The sequence below is a fragment of the Microtus oregoni genome, unplaced genomic scaffold (genome assembly GCF_018167655.1).
Source record: "Microtus oregoni isolate MIOR12 unplaced genomic scaffold, Mior012 000028F_ref0000031, whole genome shotgun sequence".
NCBI classification, from domain to species: Eukaryota; Metazoa; Chordata; class Mammalia; order Rodentia; family Cricetidae; genus Microtus; species Microtus oregoni.
This window is the reverse complement of record NW_024543087.1, coordinates 2,115,460-2,132,360: the sequence shown is the minus strand read 5'-3', so window position 1 is coordinate 2,132,360 and position 16,901 is coordinate 2,115,460. Positions and strand designations below refer to the sequence as shown.

The 16,901-nt window shown below is 49.5% G+C and overlaps 1 protein-coding gene across 1 annotated transcript in view; it reads right to left on the bottom strand.

The window, feature by feature from the left end:
• Positions 1-1,516: 1,516 nt before the first annotated feature.
• Positions 1,517-16,901, bottom strand: part of Ano10 (anoctamin 10) — a 111,173-nt gene continuing 95,788 nt past the window's right edge. Inside the window, exon 13 of the mRNA XM_041676855.1 lies at positions 1,517-2,028. Coding sequence (XP_041532789.1) covers positions 1,963-2,028 — 66 coding nt within the window. The 3' untranslated portion in view covers positions 1,517-1,962. The remainder of the gene's footprint in view (positions 2,029-16,901) is intronic.

Below are 16,901 nucleotides of genomic sequence, written 5' to 3'. Positions count from 1 at the left end.
GGCCGACATCATGTCCTCTGAGCAGTTGAGAAGAGCTGGAGTCCCACAGCTCTTGGTAATCAGGATGGTCAAGAAACTGGAAGCAGAGGGTGACCACCCAAGGGCTCCTCAGCAGCCAGGGAGAATGGCAGATGGGACGGTTTCTCCTCGGGGTGAGTCATCATGGGGACTTAGGGTGGCAGGTGGAGTGGGGTAGGGACCCCCAGGCTCACAGGGCAATGCCATGGCTCGTCTGAGGGCTGAGTGACACCAGCAATGAATAGGCTGGTGGATCAGTGACCAGGACATTAAAGGGAATGAGGTGAAATGGGTGAGGGGTCAAGAGGGCATAGCCCTGCGGGGTGGGGCGTGGCCTGGTAGGGCGGGAAGGGGCGGGGCAGGGTACAGGGTGGGACAGCACCTTCCCAGACAAAGACACCAGGATGGGGAACAGCTAGAGGGTCACCCACACCTTTCATTCAAACCACAGTGTCTCGAATGGCTGTTGTGTACAACAGACCACCCATGTGCTCAGTCCTGGGGACACTTACAGCCTGGCCAGTCTGTCAGACCAACACCTGCTGTGCTCCTAAATCCATCTTCTCCGTGGTCACAGGCTCCTGTTCTCCCTGGTGTCAAGCAAGTGGGAACACAGGAACATCGGTCGTGAGCACAGGGAAGCCTGGCCAGGTTCGCACAGCCCCTGGCAGAGGGGAATCCACCAGCAAAGGCGGCAGCTGGGGTCGCATGTGGGCAGAGGAGTCACTGGTTCACATCCAGCCTGTTCCTGTGACTGATCCCCTGGTTCAGGCTCTGTAGGGGACCAGGAGCCAGGGCCAGGGCCTCAATTTGAATTCTTTCCTTTCCCAGCATGTACAAGAGCCCAGAATGGACTAAGGGGAAGACCTTGGGGTCCCAGGGCTTATGTCTTCTTTGGTGCCTGCCATTTTCTGGCTGTTTAAAACGTGAGCCTCATCTAGGAAGTTCCATCAGGAACCCCACAAAACTCACTGCAGTACCATGACCTGAAGTGTCTCTGCTTCCAAGATTAGACAAAAACCGGAGCAGGGCTCCTAAAAACAAGTGATCCTGAGCCAGCTGCCACCTCTTCTCTGGTAAAGTGGGGCACGCAGGTGCAGCCCCCTGAGCTGTGTGGAGCAGGCTATCCCAGCTCTTGCCAACACCTGAGCTGTGTGGAGCAGGCTATCCCAGCTCTTGCTGGGGAAGAGCTCACGGGCCAGCAAGGGCATCAGCGCCCACTCTTGGAGACCTTGCTTCCCAGATGGGCTGTCACACTCGAGTCAGTTGAACGCTATAGGCTCAGTTGGGATGGCCGACATCACCCCTGGCCCGAACACCACTCTGCTGCAGGTCCTGGCCCACACTGGGCTTCCCTCGGGTGTCAGCAGCAGCAGCTTCCCCAGAAAACCTGGGCCTGGCTGGGAGCTTTGAGGCTTCTCTTGGCTCCTGGGATCCCCACGGCACCACCTAGCTCTGGGGGCAGCTGAAGCATCTGCAGAGTCTGAGGGAGGAGGAGTCGGGTGAGGGCCGCCTTTAATAGCTCAGAGTCAGTCAACACACTGCCATAGAGAACCAAGAGGAGCTCAGGTGGGAGGACCCTTCAGCATGGATCCTGAGAATCGGTATAGTAGGCACAGACCCTAAGCCACCACCCCACCGTGGGCCCTGTGAATGCCGTGTGGAAAGCTGGGGACTCCATAGGGATGGAGCTCAAGGGCAGCCGAGGCCCTGGAGCAAAGCGAGGCCCTGGGAGGGTCCAGATGAGAGGGTACCAGGGAGCCACCAAGGGTCCCAGCCTCTTCTTCCACAGAACCAGTCCTTGCAGGGCCAGGGTGCCCGCGGTGTCCGTCATTTCACACAGCCCAGCACCTGGCCCAAGTTCAGGTGGTACCCCGCCCTGTGCAGGTGTGATGCAGGTGTTCCTCAGGACAGGCTGGGGACAGGACAGCCAGCGCTCTGGGGCTAGGTAGCTTCCCTTCTGTCTTCCTGGGACTCCTCCTTCAGGTTTTCCGCCACCAGTTTCATTTGCTGTTGAGAGAACACAGGGCACCAGGTGAACCATGGAGATCCAAGTGGAGGCACCGACGGGGCAGAGGCCCTGTCCTGCAGAGGCCCAGCAGAGGAGTGAACCCCAGGAAGGAGGTGCCCCTCGGCCACTGCCCACGGCTTGCTTCCTGCATTCCTCACCAGGCTGGAGGGAATGACTGGTATAGGCAGAATGCTCCCGTGAGCCCGGATACCGGGGACCTCAGAAAAGACAGGACAGAAAAGTGAGGCCAGGTCTTTACCCTGTCCTTATGAGCTGAGAGACTCCAGGTTCCAGGCAGGTCCAGCACCTTTCTCAGGTCCTGCGTCCACAACCACGGGGCTGCCTTGCACAGCACCCACAGCCTCCCTGGGGACACCTCCTCCTGCAGCATGGGAGAGCATGGCTTCCTCGGCTCTGCCCACTTGCTAGTCAATGAGCACACCCTGAAATGTGGCTCAAAGCAGAGGATGCTGGTGACAGCCTTGGCCCACGCATCAACAGTGCTGGCCCGCATGTGCCCTGGGCCTTCGGGTTGACATGCGCAGACAGAAGTGCCCTCCCGAGGCCCCAGATCTATGGAGCTTGCTTCTCTGAGGGCTACTGCCCCTTGTAGCCTGGTCTGTCTCCTTCCACGTGATCCAGAGATGGCTCTGGAGGCTCCCTCGCCCTGTGTTCCTCCACCCAGGGACAGAGCAGCTTTAGGTGGGGGAGAGGCAGGTAGTGCAGGGCATGTGTTTCCTGCAAGGGCCTGGGCACTGGGTAGACATAGGCCATCCCTGCCCAGGGCCCCACATTTATGGAGTGTCCCCAGCAGAGTGACACAGCTGGTTTGAGTTAGTCCACAAACCTGCAGAGACAGGCCACAACATTTTGTGCCCCTTCTGGTCTGTCACCTCTTCCATTACCAGCACTCAGCTTCTCTCAGCCCAGCACACCTATCGGCCGTGGACGCGAAACTGCCCTGGTCATGCAGACCAGCCCGACAGCCCGGGTTCACATGGCCCTACCAGCCCTAATCATGGAGACGGACACTACAGCCAGAGTCCACCATGACCTCACTGGGACCCCGCCAGCTGGTGTCAGTGAATAACCACCAACATTTAAAATGTCTCTGTGACCGAAAGAATGAACGGACAAGCGGAGGGCATCCATTTCCTGGTTGACGAGTAACCACAAGAAATGGAAAACTGCGTTAGAGTCAAGTGGTGTTGAATCTGAGCAGGCCCTGGCATTTCAGACAGGGAGAGAACTAGGAAGGCTCCGAGGCTCCTGTGAGATGCAAGTTGTTCCTCCTGTATCCGAGGCTACACCAGAGGCCTCAAGGAGCAGCTGATTGGACAGACAGTAGCAGAACACCCGGGAGGGAGTCCACAGCTCTCCCAGAAGGAGCGCCTGGCCTGCGGGGATTCAGCCCAAGGCAAATGGGATTTCCTCCTTGAATGACCACCCCCTAAGTGACTGTTGTCCCATTTGACCTTGTAATTGCTGTACCTGTGGGGTTATCCCCCAGGGACCATAGTCACTCTCTCAGGCCCAGGGTCAGCTCAGATTCAACAGGCTGAGTTCTACAGGCTGCCTGGCTCAGTACTGCTCTAGGGACCAGAGGGGTCTGAGGCCTCAGAGCCACGCTGTTCTGCTGGGGCAGAGTATGAGGATGGTCTGGTGTCACAGGCAGTGTGGCCTTTATTTGCCGTAGAGCAATGGATCCCAGTGACTTAGCCAGCTGAGCAGTGTCAGCCTGTGCCTCCCTCTGTGGCTGGACCTTCAGGATTAGGTCACCCTCACTGGAGATTCCTGACTGAGTCAGGCCCTAACTGAAGGGCATCTCTAGGTCATTCTTCAGCTCTTCAGTTTCTCTGTGTGGGGAGGATGGGAGTAAAGTCGCCCCTTTAGACATCAGCTGGACTCTGAGGACCCTGAACTTAGAACCTGCATAGACATCAGACAGCACAATAGAGTTGACCTTTCCCTGTGAAGTATCGGCAGAGTGAAGAAACAATGGATTTGTTTAAACACTCACAACCCAAATGGTCCTCTGCCTAAGCTGAGCCTGGGGGAGCTGTGTAGCTGGGTGTCCCCCTCCCCGCACCGTGAGGAACTACAGGAAGATCCCCCAGACCTGGGATGGCTACAGCAGACCCTGCTCATCTCAGCCCCTCTGGCCTCCTGTACTCAGACTCCCTCCCTAGCTAAGCCCACACTAAAACTTCAGGACCCCTCTGTTAGAAGTGCTTGAAAGTTTGCTTCCCGTCAGATATTGCCAGGCTTAAAATCTCTCTGCACCTGAACCCTGGACCCAACAATCTCACTCGGAAGGAGCCTGAGCAACCCTAGGCTGTGGCTACATGGAGCTGGGTATCTGGTCTCCAGGACCTGGGTGAACAGCGGACACTGTAGGAGGTTCCCGAGGTGGCTTCCCTAGTTGAGCTGTGACATCTGGCTCCCCTTCAAGGCTTCCCAGGAGCAAGGACGGTGGCCTGGGATAGCATGATTCCAGTTCACACTTGCTCAATGCTCACCTCAGTCCTGGTTTAACTGGTCTGATTCCAGTTCACACTCGCTCAATGCTCACCTCAATCCTGGTCTGTTGTATCTGTCAAAATGGCAGCTAGTCAGTATTCTAGATTAGACATCACACACCCACCCTGGGGGCAGGGTGACAGGGTGCCTGCCGCTGAGGTGCTGACCTTCTCGCACCTGAGCACAGCCCAGAGCTGGGAGCAAGCGGACCGAAGAGGAGGTGAGCAGTGTGCCATGGAACAACCGCCCTGCTCATCCTTCACGTGGCTGCCGGTGGCACCCCTTTCTCCCACTAGTTGCTGATAAGTTTGCTTCTCTGATCCGCCCATTTCCCGCTTCCTAGAGACCAATGCTTCCCCTGGAGGAGGACCAGGGTGGCAACTGGGGAATTCACATGATCTCAGGGGACAGTTTTTATACTGAGAGTGGCAAACCCTGTAAAACAGGCATCCTGTTTATAATGCTCTCTTAAGCAAACAGTTCAAGAGTGTATCTTCACAACTTAAATTCTGGTATCATTTCAAAGGCACAAACTGCCAACATAGTGCGAGGAGCCCCACCCTCCGCACGTGGATGTGCCTGCTGGCCTCGTGCCCCATTCATTGCATCCTGAACCCACTAAGTGAGTCACCACCGTGGCTACACCCACTATGTGGGTTGGTATAGAATCTGAAAACCGAGACTTTTATATTCACAAGGAATTGTTCGCTTAGTGACTCTTAACAGTGGAATAATAACTCCTACAGTATTACACTTTCCACACTGTCGGAATTCAGAAGGTGAAGAACAAAACAGAACAAATGTGAGGCCAGGTGTGGCCATGGACCAGCACAGGGGAAACCCAAGCAAAAGGGTGGAGTATTCAAGGCCAGCCTGTACTACACAGCATGACCCTGCCCCCAAAACAACTAAACTAAACAAACCAGACACACACACACACACACACACACACACACACACACACACACTCCAGACCAATATCCCTGAAGTCACCCTGCAGAAGAAGGACCCAGGAAGACTGGGAGCCACTACACTAGTTCCCGTGGTGAACTGGCTGGAACAAACAGGATCCCCTGAAGACTGGTCCCCACAGCTAGGTTTAGGACATGGGTCATGCGTTCTCCCATGATTCTCATGACCTGGCCCTGGGGTTCAAGGCTTTGCAAAGCCTCCTCTCCTGCAGTGTGAGCCAGACCAAGCCACTTATTTTTAACCTAAAAAAAGTGAGATACGTACAGTGGGTCCTGAGACACTGGGCTGTGTCCTAAGTCCCTTGCCGCCCTCCTGCCTGTTCTTACCAGACAAATGCACAGATACTTCCGTCCACTTGGGGTGTTTTCTTCTTTCTAGGTCCAAAAGCCTCTTCAGATCACCTCCTGACCTTATTAATTCAATGAAATGGCTCCCAATAAGGTAACTCGCCCTGCCAAGGCCACACTAGGAGGGACCTGAAACCTGCCTTCCACCAGCCCTCCTGAAGCAAAGCATGGGTCCAGTTGAGGGGATACTGTCCCAAAGCAGGACCCCCAAACTAAAGCAGGTTTGGCCCACGTGGTAAGAAAGGTCTTCAATATTTTGCCGTATGTCCCAGATTTGGTGACAGCAGCTCCCGCCGTCTGTACTCGGCCCTCTGAGACCACTGACCCCTCCTCTCCTAACTCCGTGAGGTGGGTGTCATTATTGTTTCTCTGCTTTAGAGGGACAGTGTTTGGCCTCAGTCTCAGAGAAAGCCCACCTCTCCTGAATGCCTTGGTGGAGAAACTCTGGTCTGGAACTCACCAGCCATCCAAGTGGAGAAAGGCAGGTCTGGGACTCACCCGCCACGTCACGTATGCTCCACGGCCTGAGGACTCCCCTGCCATGTCAGGCATGCTCCACGGCCTGAGGCCTCACTGTGGCCTGGGAGTCTGACGCGTGGCAGGGTGTGGACTTCACCTAGACCCTGAATCAGAATCTCCATTTTAACAAGATTCTCAGAGTCTTTAGGCCGACCGCCCAAAGGGCACTAAGAAGTCCTATGTATACCCTGCCAGGGTCCCCGAGTCCCTCAGTGTGGAGTCTGGAGCCCAGCAGGGAGGAGTGAGGCTGGGGGCCTGTGCCCAGGAACTCACTGGGAACACAGGGCCAGGTTTGGCTCTGCAGCAACCTGGAGCCTGGAGAAGAAGCCTGTGGTGGTGGTGGCCTGAGACAGGCTGATCTCAGAGTCTGAGGCCAGCCTGGTCTACAGAGTGAGTTCCAGGACAGCCAGGGGTACATAGAGATACCCTGACCAGGAAAACAAGAAGCAAGCAGACAGGTGGAGGAGTGTGTCAGTGTCAGCACAGCAGGGAGGGTCTCTAAGCAGGGAGTAGAAACAGAGGAAGCCACGGTCAATGTGGGCAATGGGGCCACACACCTGCCTCACTCAGGCTTCCTTCCCTTTCCTTCCTGTTTTCTTTCTCTGTCTTCCAAATTCTCTCCCTTCCTTTTTTTTGCTTTTGTGACTGATGAAGAAAATTAAAATGAAATACAGGATGTCAGGTTCCTCCTGGCTGACTTTAACTAGTTCTGGTCTGGCTACTCCTGGAGCCTGCCTGCTCTTCCTTCACTCTGCAGGCTCCTGCACTCCAAAGCCTCCAGTTTCCTGCTTTTCTTGTTGGATGTGCCCCACCATTCTGTCTTCCGGTTCAGGTTTTCCCCAGAACAAAGCCGCTGCTCCCGCTGCTTGCCCCCTGGTGGTAAGAGCCCACATTTTTCACTCCTTTCACACTGTCAGGGGGCCCTGGATGATGGTGATGAGGGTCTGCCGGGTTCCCTCTCCTCTGTCTTTGGAGATGGGCTGAGTGTATGCTGCCTGGAGCAGCGGAAGTCACTTGGAGACCGTGATGAAGCGAGCATGTCAAGGCCGTCTGGACGTGACAACAGAAAGAGCCTGCCTAGGCCTTGAACGGCACTGCTCAGCTGCTCTCCAACCCTGCGCAGGGCTGCTGTGTGCACTTGTTTCCAGTCAGGTTTGCCTAATGGTTTTGACTCTTTATATGGAAACCACCCAGAGTTATTCCAGGCTGTCAAAGCCCTAAAACCTCTCATTCTTCTGGAAATTACAGGGTACCCTCCCTACTGAGCCTGTGGGCACAGAATCCACAGAGTGGGAAGGCCTGTCTGGGCACTGTGCTGTTCCTACCCACATCAGAACGTGAAAGCCCCCAGTCACACTGCTGGCTTTGCCAAGCCCGTCCTGGGGACTCCGAGATGCTGTCTACTCACTGGTCTTGAGCCTGGCTTAGAAGCCTAAGCTGTGCTCTTTGCCGTCTGTTCAATGGAGCTGTTTTTCTCAGGGTCCCCTTTCCTGCAGGGTTAAGTACTTCTGGTCCTCACTAGTGAGTGGGGTGCCCCCACCCAGATGAAGCCCAGCTCAGCACCCTCCCCTCCCACCCAGCCTTACCAGCAGGCTGAGATCCCAGGGGCAGCAGCCAGGCACAAACTTTCTCCCACCCCATTTGTCAGAGCTGAGGTAGACTGGCAGAGGGGCTGTCAACTCTGGAAATCCCGCCAGGAGCCAGCTGCTCTCCCCTTTTGTCCCTGTCCCCAGACAGGCCTCAGTGGTCATGCCCAGGCTTCCTCCAGCAGCAGGGGTTGTGGTCCCCTCTCTTTGTCCTTGGCCTTCCCTCACAGTAGTTCTGGAGTTTTCTCTTTCCCTGTGTAGAATTCTTCTTCCCTGGCTTCTTGACCCTCACCCTCTTCTGGATGTTTGTTTTCCTGGCTTCCTCTTTGAACTTTTTCCACCTTGCAAAGGAATTCATAATCTTCTCAAAACAGTGGCTGTACACCCCGCTGTACAAGATTGGCTAGAACTTAAGGGGAATGATAATCAACCAACCCCCGCATGTCCCTGCTGAAAGACCACATTTCCCAGCTTGCCCCGGACTACAGAAACTGTTCCCATTCCTATAAGGGGCTACACACACAGAGACAGTCAGTCAGACAGACAGACAAACACACACACACACATTTCTTGACTTGACTCCACCAGAGTCTTCAGCACAATGTGGACTTTCCTCCTGTAGTCCTCACAGCAAGGGGCCAGCAGTCACTCACCCCTTAATGAGATCATTGTAGATTTGCCATCCATGTCCTTCATCGCTGGGTATCCGGCAGCGCGGTGATGCCCTGTTCTAAGATTTTTGTCCTCTCTCTCGGCTGCATTTTATGATGTGTCCTTAAATTTACTAATTTTTTTCCCAGTCTAACATCTTGTCTGCCAATTATCCTACTTAATGTGTTTTCCGATCTGAGGCTTTACTCTTTAGACACCAGATGCACATGTTTAATCATCCATGTCTTATGTGACTGCTACAACACATGGACTATAGTTTAATGATTCCATCAGCATCCTTACTGATTCTGTCGTCAGTTCAAACTGATGACTGGCTCTCCTCACCATTGTGTGTGCTTGTCTATATTCGTGGGAAGTTTTGTATTGTTCTGGGATAAAGTTAAAAGTTAAAACCATGTCTTTATGGTTTGTTGGGTGAGTCCACAGGAGGGCTCAGCTTGGAGTTATTCCCTACTAGTGGGGCAGGCTTTCCTGAGTGTCCTCCCATCTCCCCATGAATTTTGAGTTTTCTGTCTGCTACAGGAACACATTGTCCAACCCTGCACACCAGGCTTAGTGGTCTCGACTCTGATGGTTCTTTCCCTAATCAGTTTTCTCACATGCACATGCCCTACTAGACATGAAAAGGAGTCTTGGTGGACCTCTGGGACTGGCGTTCTACATACCCCATTCTTCCCTGGTTCTGTCTGTCCTGGGATCCCTTATGGCCTTTGCCTCCCTGACTCCTCCAGGTGGCAAATCTGTGTTCAGATAGATTAAGGGGAGGGGGTGATGTGGGATTCCCCTCTGTATGCTGTGAATATGTTTTATTACCATTGGTTAATAAAGAAGCTGCTTTAAGCCTATGGCATTGCAGAATAGAACAAGGCTGGAACTTCAAGCAGAGTTAGAGAAGAAAAGAAGCCAGAGTCAAGGAGACGCCATGTAGCTGCTGAAGGAGAAAGAACCGGAACCTTATCAGTAAACCATGACCCTCATGGTAAAATAAAAAATACAAATGTGTTAATTTAATATGTAAGCGTTAGTTAATAAGAAGCCCGAGCTAATAGGCCAAGTAGCACTTTAAGTAATACAGTTTCTATATGATTATTTTGGGTCTGGGTGGCCGGGAAATAAACAAACAGCCTCCATCTACAAATTGGCACCCAACGTGGGGCAGCTATATCCACATAAAACCTGAGAGAGCTTGGAAAAAATTTCTAGACACACACACACAAAAAAAACAGTTTAGTATAGCTTCGTGGTAGCCACATTTTTTTCGGATGAGCTCTGTTTGCTGGTGGCAAGCGGGCATTGCATCTCCTTTAAGAGAGGTCTTCCTGACTCAGCATTGGCAGCCAAGGCTGTACAGCTTCTTTAGGGGAGGGCTTCCTGGCTCGTGCTAGTAGTGCAAACAGCTCTGGCTCTTTCAGAAGGTGGAGCACTTAAGGGGTCTGTGAGCAGTGTGCTACAAATTGCTTAATGGTAGGCTGGGTGCTGGTAGTGCACACCTTTAATCCCAGCACTTGGGGAGGCAGAGACAGGCAGATCTCTGTGAGTTCAAGGTCAGCCTGGTCTACAAGAGCTAATTCCAGGACAAGCGCCAAAGCTATAGTGAAACCCTGTCTCAGAAAAAAAAAAAAAAACTTGCTTAATGGTGACACAGACACACTGTGACCCTGGAGCTGAGGCAGTTTGCTTGGCTCTCAGAGGCAATGAACATGCCTCTGCCATATTGGGCTGGGTGGAGCCAACAGGCAGGGTTGGTCCTAGCCATGCCTGCTTAGCATTAAAAAAAGTGCTCCTGGTCAAAAAATAATTACAGATATGCATACAATAAAGAAAAATTCAGATAAAAAGACCTGTAAAGGGGTCACAGTGTTACATAAATGTACGTAGGCTTGAGAGAGAGAGGAAAAGGAGTATAGACAGTTATAATATAGAGTACAGACTCATAGATTAAAGGAGTAAAGATAATAAAACAAATATTAAACTTGTAGAAAAAGCAATAGAGTAAAAAAAATAAGCCACATATGATGGAAAATAGGCAGAGAGTCTGGATTATGTATATTATTGTGCTTCCTTTGAATTTTTTGACTGTGAAAGAGCTAAATACAGAGAGACGTTTGATTCTGGAGGCTGCTAAGCTAAACCAGCATATATATACTTAAAAGTTATCTTGACTTCAAAATTTGGGTCTAAGAATACGTTGCTTTGAAAAAGAGGTTCTGCTTTTGTTTTCACAGAGGATGAGAACCTATGGATTCTTTCCAGACTATTGTGGTTTAATGTACCAAGATTCCCCCGCCCCTGCAAAAGGTCTCCATATACCTCCCAAAATACTTGACCCAACAAAAAGCAGGAAGCAGTTTGGAGAGAACTATGCCCAAATTCCCTAAATGATTGTTTATGAATGTTTGTTTACATTTAAAGGGGGATATGTTATAGAGATGAATACTTTGTATTGGTATGGGTCTTGGTCTATTTATACAAATTTAAGGTCAATTTTGTTATATGTATATTTCTGATCTTGATTAAGGTATTGTGTTTGTACATCTCATTAAAAATGTAATCTATAATTAAGAAATACAGGTTAACTGATTTTTGACAAAGAAGCAAAAACTATAAAATGAAAAAAGAAAGCATTTTTAACAAATGGTGCTTGCATAACTGGATATCTATGCAATAGATAACTGGATAACTGCATAACTAGAAGAATGAAAATAAATCTATATCTATCATCATGCACAAAACTCAAGTCCAAATAAATCAAAGACCTCAACATAAAGCCAACCACACTGAACCTCAAAGAACAGGAAGTGGGAAGTACACTTGAACGCATTGGCACAGGAGACCACTTCCTAAATATAACCCCAGTAGCACAGACACTGAGAGAAACAATTAATAAATGGGACCTCCTGAAACTGAAAAGCTTCTGTAAAGCAAAGGACACAGTCAACAAGACAGAACGACAGCCTACAGAATGGGAAAAGATCTTCATTAACCTCACATCAGACAGAGGTCTGATCTCCAAAATATACAAAGAACTCAAGAAATTGGTCATCAAAAGAATAAATAATCCAATAAAAATGGGGTACAGACCTAAACAGAGAACTCTCAACAGAGGAATCTAAAATGGCTGAAAGACACTTAAGGAAATGTTCAACAACCTTAGTCATCAGAGAAATGCAAATCAAAGCAACTCTGAGATTCCATCTTACACCTGTAAAAGTGGCTAAGATCAAAAACACTGATGACAACTTATGCTGGAGAGGTTATGGGGAAAAGGGAACACTCTTGCATTGCTGGTGCAATTGCAAGCTGGTACATCCCCTTTGGATATCAGTATGGCGATTTCTCAGAAAATTAGGAAACAACCTTCCTCAAGACCCAGCAATACCACTTTTGGGTATATGCCCAAAGGATGCTCAATCGTTCCACAAGAATATGTGCTCAACTATGTTCATAGCAGCATTGTTTGTCATAGCCAGAACCTGGAAACAACGTAAATGCCCCTCGACTGAAGAATGAATGAATAAAATGTGATATATTTATACAATGGAGTACTACACAACAGAAAAAAAATGACATTTTGAATTTTGCAGGCAAATGGATGGAGCTAGAAAACATCATATTGAGTGAGGTAACCCAGACCCAGAAAGACAATTATCATATGTATTCACTCATAAGTGGCTCTTAAACATAAAGCAAAGAAAACCAGCCTACAACTCACAATCCCAGAGAACCTAGACAACAATGAGACCCCTAAGAGGGACATACATGGATCTAATCTACATGGGAAGTTGAAAAAGACAAGATCTCCTGAGTAAATTGGGAGCGTGGGAACTATGGGAGCAGATTGAAAGGGATGAGAGAGGAAGGGAGGGGAGCAGAGAAAACTGGATATCTCAATAAAAATCAATTTAAAAAAGAAATACAGGTTAATAAAGTCATCTATAACAGTCAAGCTTGTAGTCATATTAGCTAGGTTTTCTAGGTGTACAGAGATATATTTCAGATGGATAGTTATTCTTCAAGCCTTTCAAAGACTAACAGAATATGGCATTTAAAATGTATAAGAACTTAGGACTTTTCATGACAATAAGACACGTCTGCTCCTGGCAGCACCAATCTACTTCAAGAGGATGATGGGCATCAAAGAGGCTTTTCTTATGGAGTTTGTTAGCCATTTGGGCAAGAAACTGCTCTTGCTTGGACTGGGTGTGCTATATGAACTGGACATGCAGGACCCACAGAAAAATGACTGCTGAACTTTCCTAAAGGTGAGACAGTCCTTTAGGGTTCCTGCTTCATGAAAGAGTCTGTCAGAAATTCTGCAGGACACAGAGAAAGTGACTGACAAACTTCTAAAATAGACAGAATTGTCTTCAAAATTTCCTGCTTCATGGAAAAGTCTGCTGGATACTATGAGTCTGTAGGCTGAAGATGGATGCCCCAATGTTACAGAAGAACTTTGGGTGACTGTCCAGGCAGCAAGATATCTCCGCCATTTCTAGAGTTTTGGAAGTTGCTTACAATGCACTTGCTGTTTACTTAGGTAACATTAATATCCTTCTGGAGTCTTTGATGGAATTGAAGAAAGATAGTTATAATTATAAAAGATAGATTAGATATAAAACTTTAGATTCACAAAGCTAAGATAGATGATAGAGTACTTTCCAAATATAAATGGAATAAACATTATAACTATAATTTTTGCTTAATAACTATTTTGCTGTATGTAATCTTGCTATATTAAAGTTAAAACCTTTCTTTTTGTTTAGACAGAAAAGGAGAGGTGATGTGGGATTAGCCTCTATGGTGTGGAAGGTCCATCTGTCTATGTGTTGCTTTTATTGGTTAATGAATAAATCTGTTTCGGCCAGTGGCTTAGAAGAAATAGAGGTAGGTGGGAAAACTAAACTGAATGTTGGGAGAAAGAAGGTGGAGTCAGGAGATGCTATATAGCTGCCAGAGGGGACAGATGTGAGCTGCCAGCTGGAACCTTGCTGGTAGGTAGGCCACGAGCCTCATGGTAAAATATAAAATAATAGAAATGCGTTAATTTAATATGTAAGAGCTTGCTAGAAATATGCTATAGTGATGGGCCAAGCAGTGATTTAATTAATACAGTTTCTGTGTGGTTATTTCAGGAGTCTGGGCAGGGAAAACGAACAAGCAACCTCCTCACAACACCTCTGTATGCTGTGAATATGGGTTTTTTCGGGGGGGGGGGGACTGTGGGGAGGCTTTGAGACAGGGTTTCTCTGTAGCTTTGGAGCATGTCCTGGAACTAGCTCTTGTAGACCAGGCTGGCCTTGAACTCTCAGAGATCCACCTGCCTCTGGTTCCTGAGTACTGGGATTAAAGGCATGCGCCACTACCACCCAACTGTTTTCAACATTCTTAATGGATTTATATTTTTATATGTTTTCCCTTTTAAAACAGAATGTTTTATAGAGGAGGTTCCTCCTTCCCCTGCCCAGAAGTAGCAGAGGATAGATATTCTGAGGAACACGGGCCTCACAGAGGGGAGAGTTGAGGTGGTACCAGGCCAGACCACAGCCAGGGCTGCTGATGCTGCCGAGAGCTGAGTCACATCCGGCTTGCCCAGAGGCTCTTCTCTCCCTAGCCACCTTTCATGGTGCCTCAACCTGCCTGCCCACGTGTTGGACGGAAAGTGAACCCAGTATGCATCCCTCACACCAAGCCTCTTGCTAGTGTAACAAGAGTGTAAAAGCCAGACTGACACTGTCTGGTCCTTCCAGGTGTCAGGCTCTCTTCCACGGCTCTTTCCCCCATCTTCTTTCTTGGTTTGAGTTTTGAGGCAGGGTCTTAGTGTATAACCAGGCTGGCCTCATAGTTGTGAGTGTTGGACCCTGCATTGCCACGCCCCATCCTACACATTTGATGCAGCAAACACATCAAATAGTGAAGCAAACACCAGCTCCAGAATTTCTTGCAGTTTTAAATAAATGTGGACTTTTAAAAAATGGCTAAGATCTGTCCCATAGTTTTACTGCAAACTGATCTAACATGCTCTAACTTTGAACAAAGCCCAGCTCCCATGCATTGCCTGGATCTTCTGGCAAGCTGTCTAGGTTTTCAGGATTCCGCTGCTCCCACCTCAACAAATGTTGCCACTCGGTGAACTCTGAACACCAGAGGCACAGGCTCTCATGCGGTGTGGGGAGGGGGGGGCGGGGGTCCTAGGGAAACAGACTGACATACTTATTTAGGAGGTTACGTGAGTTCCCACACTCCACAGGAAGGCAGAGTGGTGATGGTAATGGTGGCCCCCTCCACCCAGGAAGTTCACAGGAGGGCAGAGAGGTGAAGTGTTGATGGTCACCTCCCCCCAGGAAGTTCACAGGGCTGAATGTCAGTGCCCCACCATTCAAGTTGGAACCAGACAGCACTGTGGCACACAAAAAGGTGAGGTTTTGGGTAAGTGGCTGAGCTATCAGGAGTTGGAACTTCATGAAAGGGATTAGTATTCTCATCAACCAGATTGGATAGGTTGGAAACACCGATAAGTGCCAGTGGTAGAGGGCCTCCCAAGCACCAAAGTCCTGAATTCACAGCAAAACACACACGGGGGGGGGGGGGGTGAGACACAGACACACAGACAGACAGACACCCCCCCCACAGACACACACAGACACACACACAAGAGACACAGACACACACACAAGAGAGAGACACCCCCCACACACAGACACACACAGAAGAGACACAGACACACAGACAGACACACAGACACACACACACCCACAGACAGACACACACACACCCACAGACAGACACACACACAAGAGACACAGACACACAGATACACAGACACACACACACACATACACACCTGAGAAAGCCCCCTCTGCCCTCTCCTATGTGAGCTTGTAGCAGCAAGGCTCTGTCTTTGAAGCAGTAAGCAAGGCCTCTCCAGATACAGAGCCCAGCAAAGCCTCAACCTTGGGTTTTCTGGTCTGTAGAACTACAAGCAATAGCCGTGTATCACTCATGAATAATTCAGACTAAGGCATTTTGTCACAGCCCTGAAGGGGCAGAGGCAGTGTCCACTTGCTTTCCAGGAACTCACTGCGTGGTGATGTCATCGACTCCCAGCTCTCCCTCAGTTCACAAGGAACTGGCAAATTATTCCTTAGCATGTTTTTATGTCTAGGCTTTTGTTCAAAGCTAGAATTTTAGCCTAAAACATACGGTTCTCACTGCCTGATTACTGACAAATCCATGTGACACTGGATTCTCAACAGCCACCTGCCAGAGGGAACTGCCTACTTCTTTGGAACCGGAAAAAACAATTTTCTTTTACTTGCATCAAGCAGCACAGTAGTTAAGGTGGAATATCTAATTGAAGTTAAGGTGGAATATCTAATTGAAGTTAAGGTGGAATATCTAATTGAAGGTGTGATGTGAAAAAGGACAGGAAAAATACAATGAAACCATAAACCAGAGTTGGCTCCACTGTCGGCTCCCCAGCTCAGTCCAGCTCTGCCCTCAGCAGCCTGAGGACACAGAGTCCCCTTGGGGACCATGAAACAGAGCCCCCTAACTGTGCAGACTAAGAGTCTAAGGAGGAACCAGAGTGAAGCAAAGCCATGTTTATCAGGAGCAAGGGATGATGGGATGGGGGAAGAAGGGGAACAAAGGGATAGGGGGATGGGAGGGAGGGAGGGAGGATGGGTTTTAAGTGGAACGCACTGTTGAGTTCAGCGATGAGAGAGGAGTGGTGGGAAGTTTGTGTTTTTCAGGTCCTTGGTGAATTTTTCTTTAAGCACTGGCTCCACAGCCAATTTTCATTTCCTCAGCTTTGTTAAAGATCCAGGCTCTCCCGGCTGAATTCTGGAATGAGGAGCTTTTCCTTCCTATCTATCCCCAATTCCCTGCTCCGTTTCCCCACCTTTCCTTCTCCTTCCCCCCATCTTTTTAGACAGGCACTCACTCTTCAGCCTGGATTGGCATGGAACTATGTAGTCCAAGCTAGCCTGGAACTTAAAGCCATCCTCCTGCCTCTGCCTCACCATCAGGATAAACACAGGCTAATCTCCACATGCTTCTATGACGAGCATTAACACATTTCAGAATTGCAGAAATGCAGCTCTTGGTCCCTAGGACAAACCCATCTTCCTGGAAACCTCATGCCACCTTCCCATGGCTCCTGGGCAGCCTGGGTGGCATGGGACTCTGTCCCCAGGCAGAGTCTTGAGGACTGTGTGGTCCATACTGACTCAGCGCACAGGACACAGCCACCACACA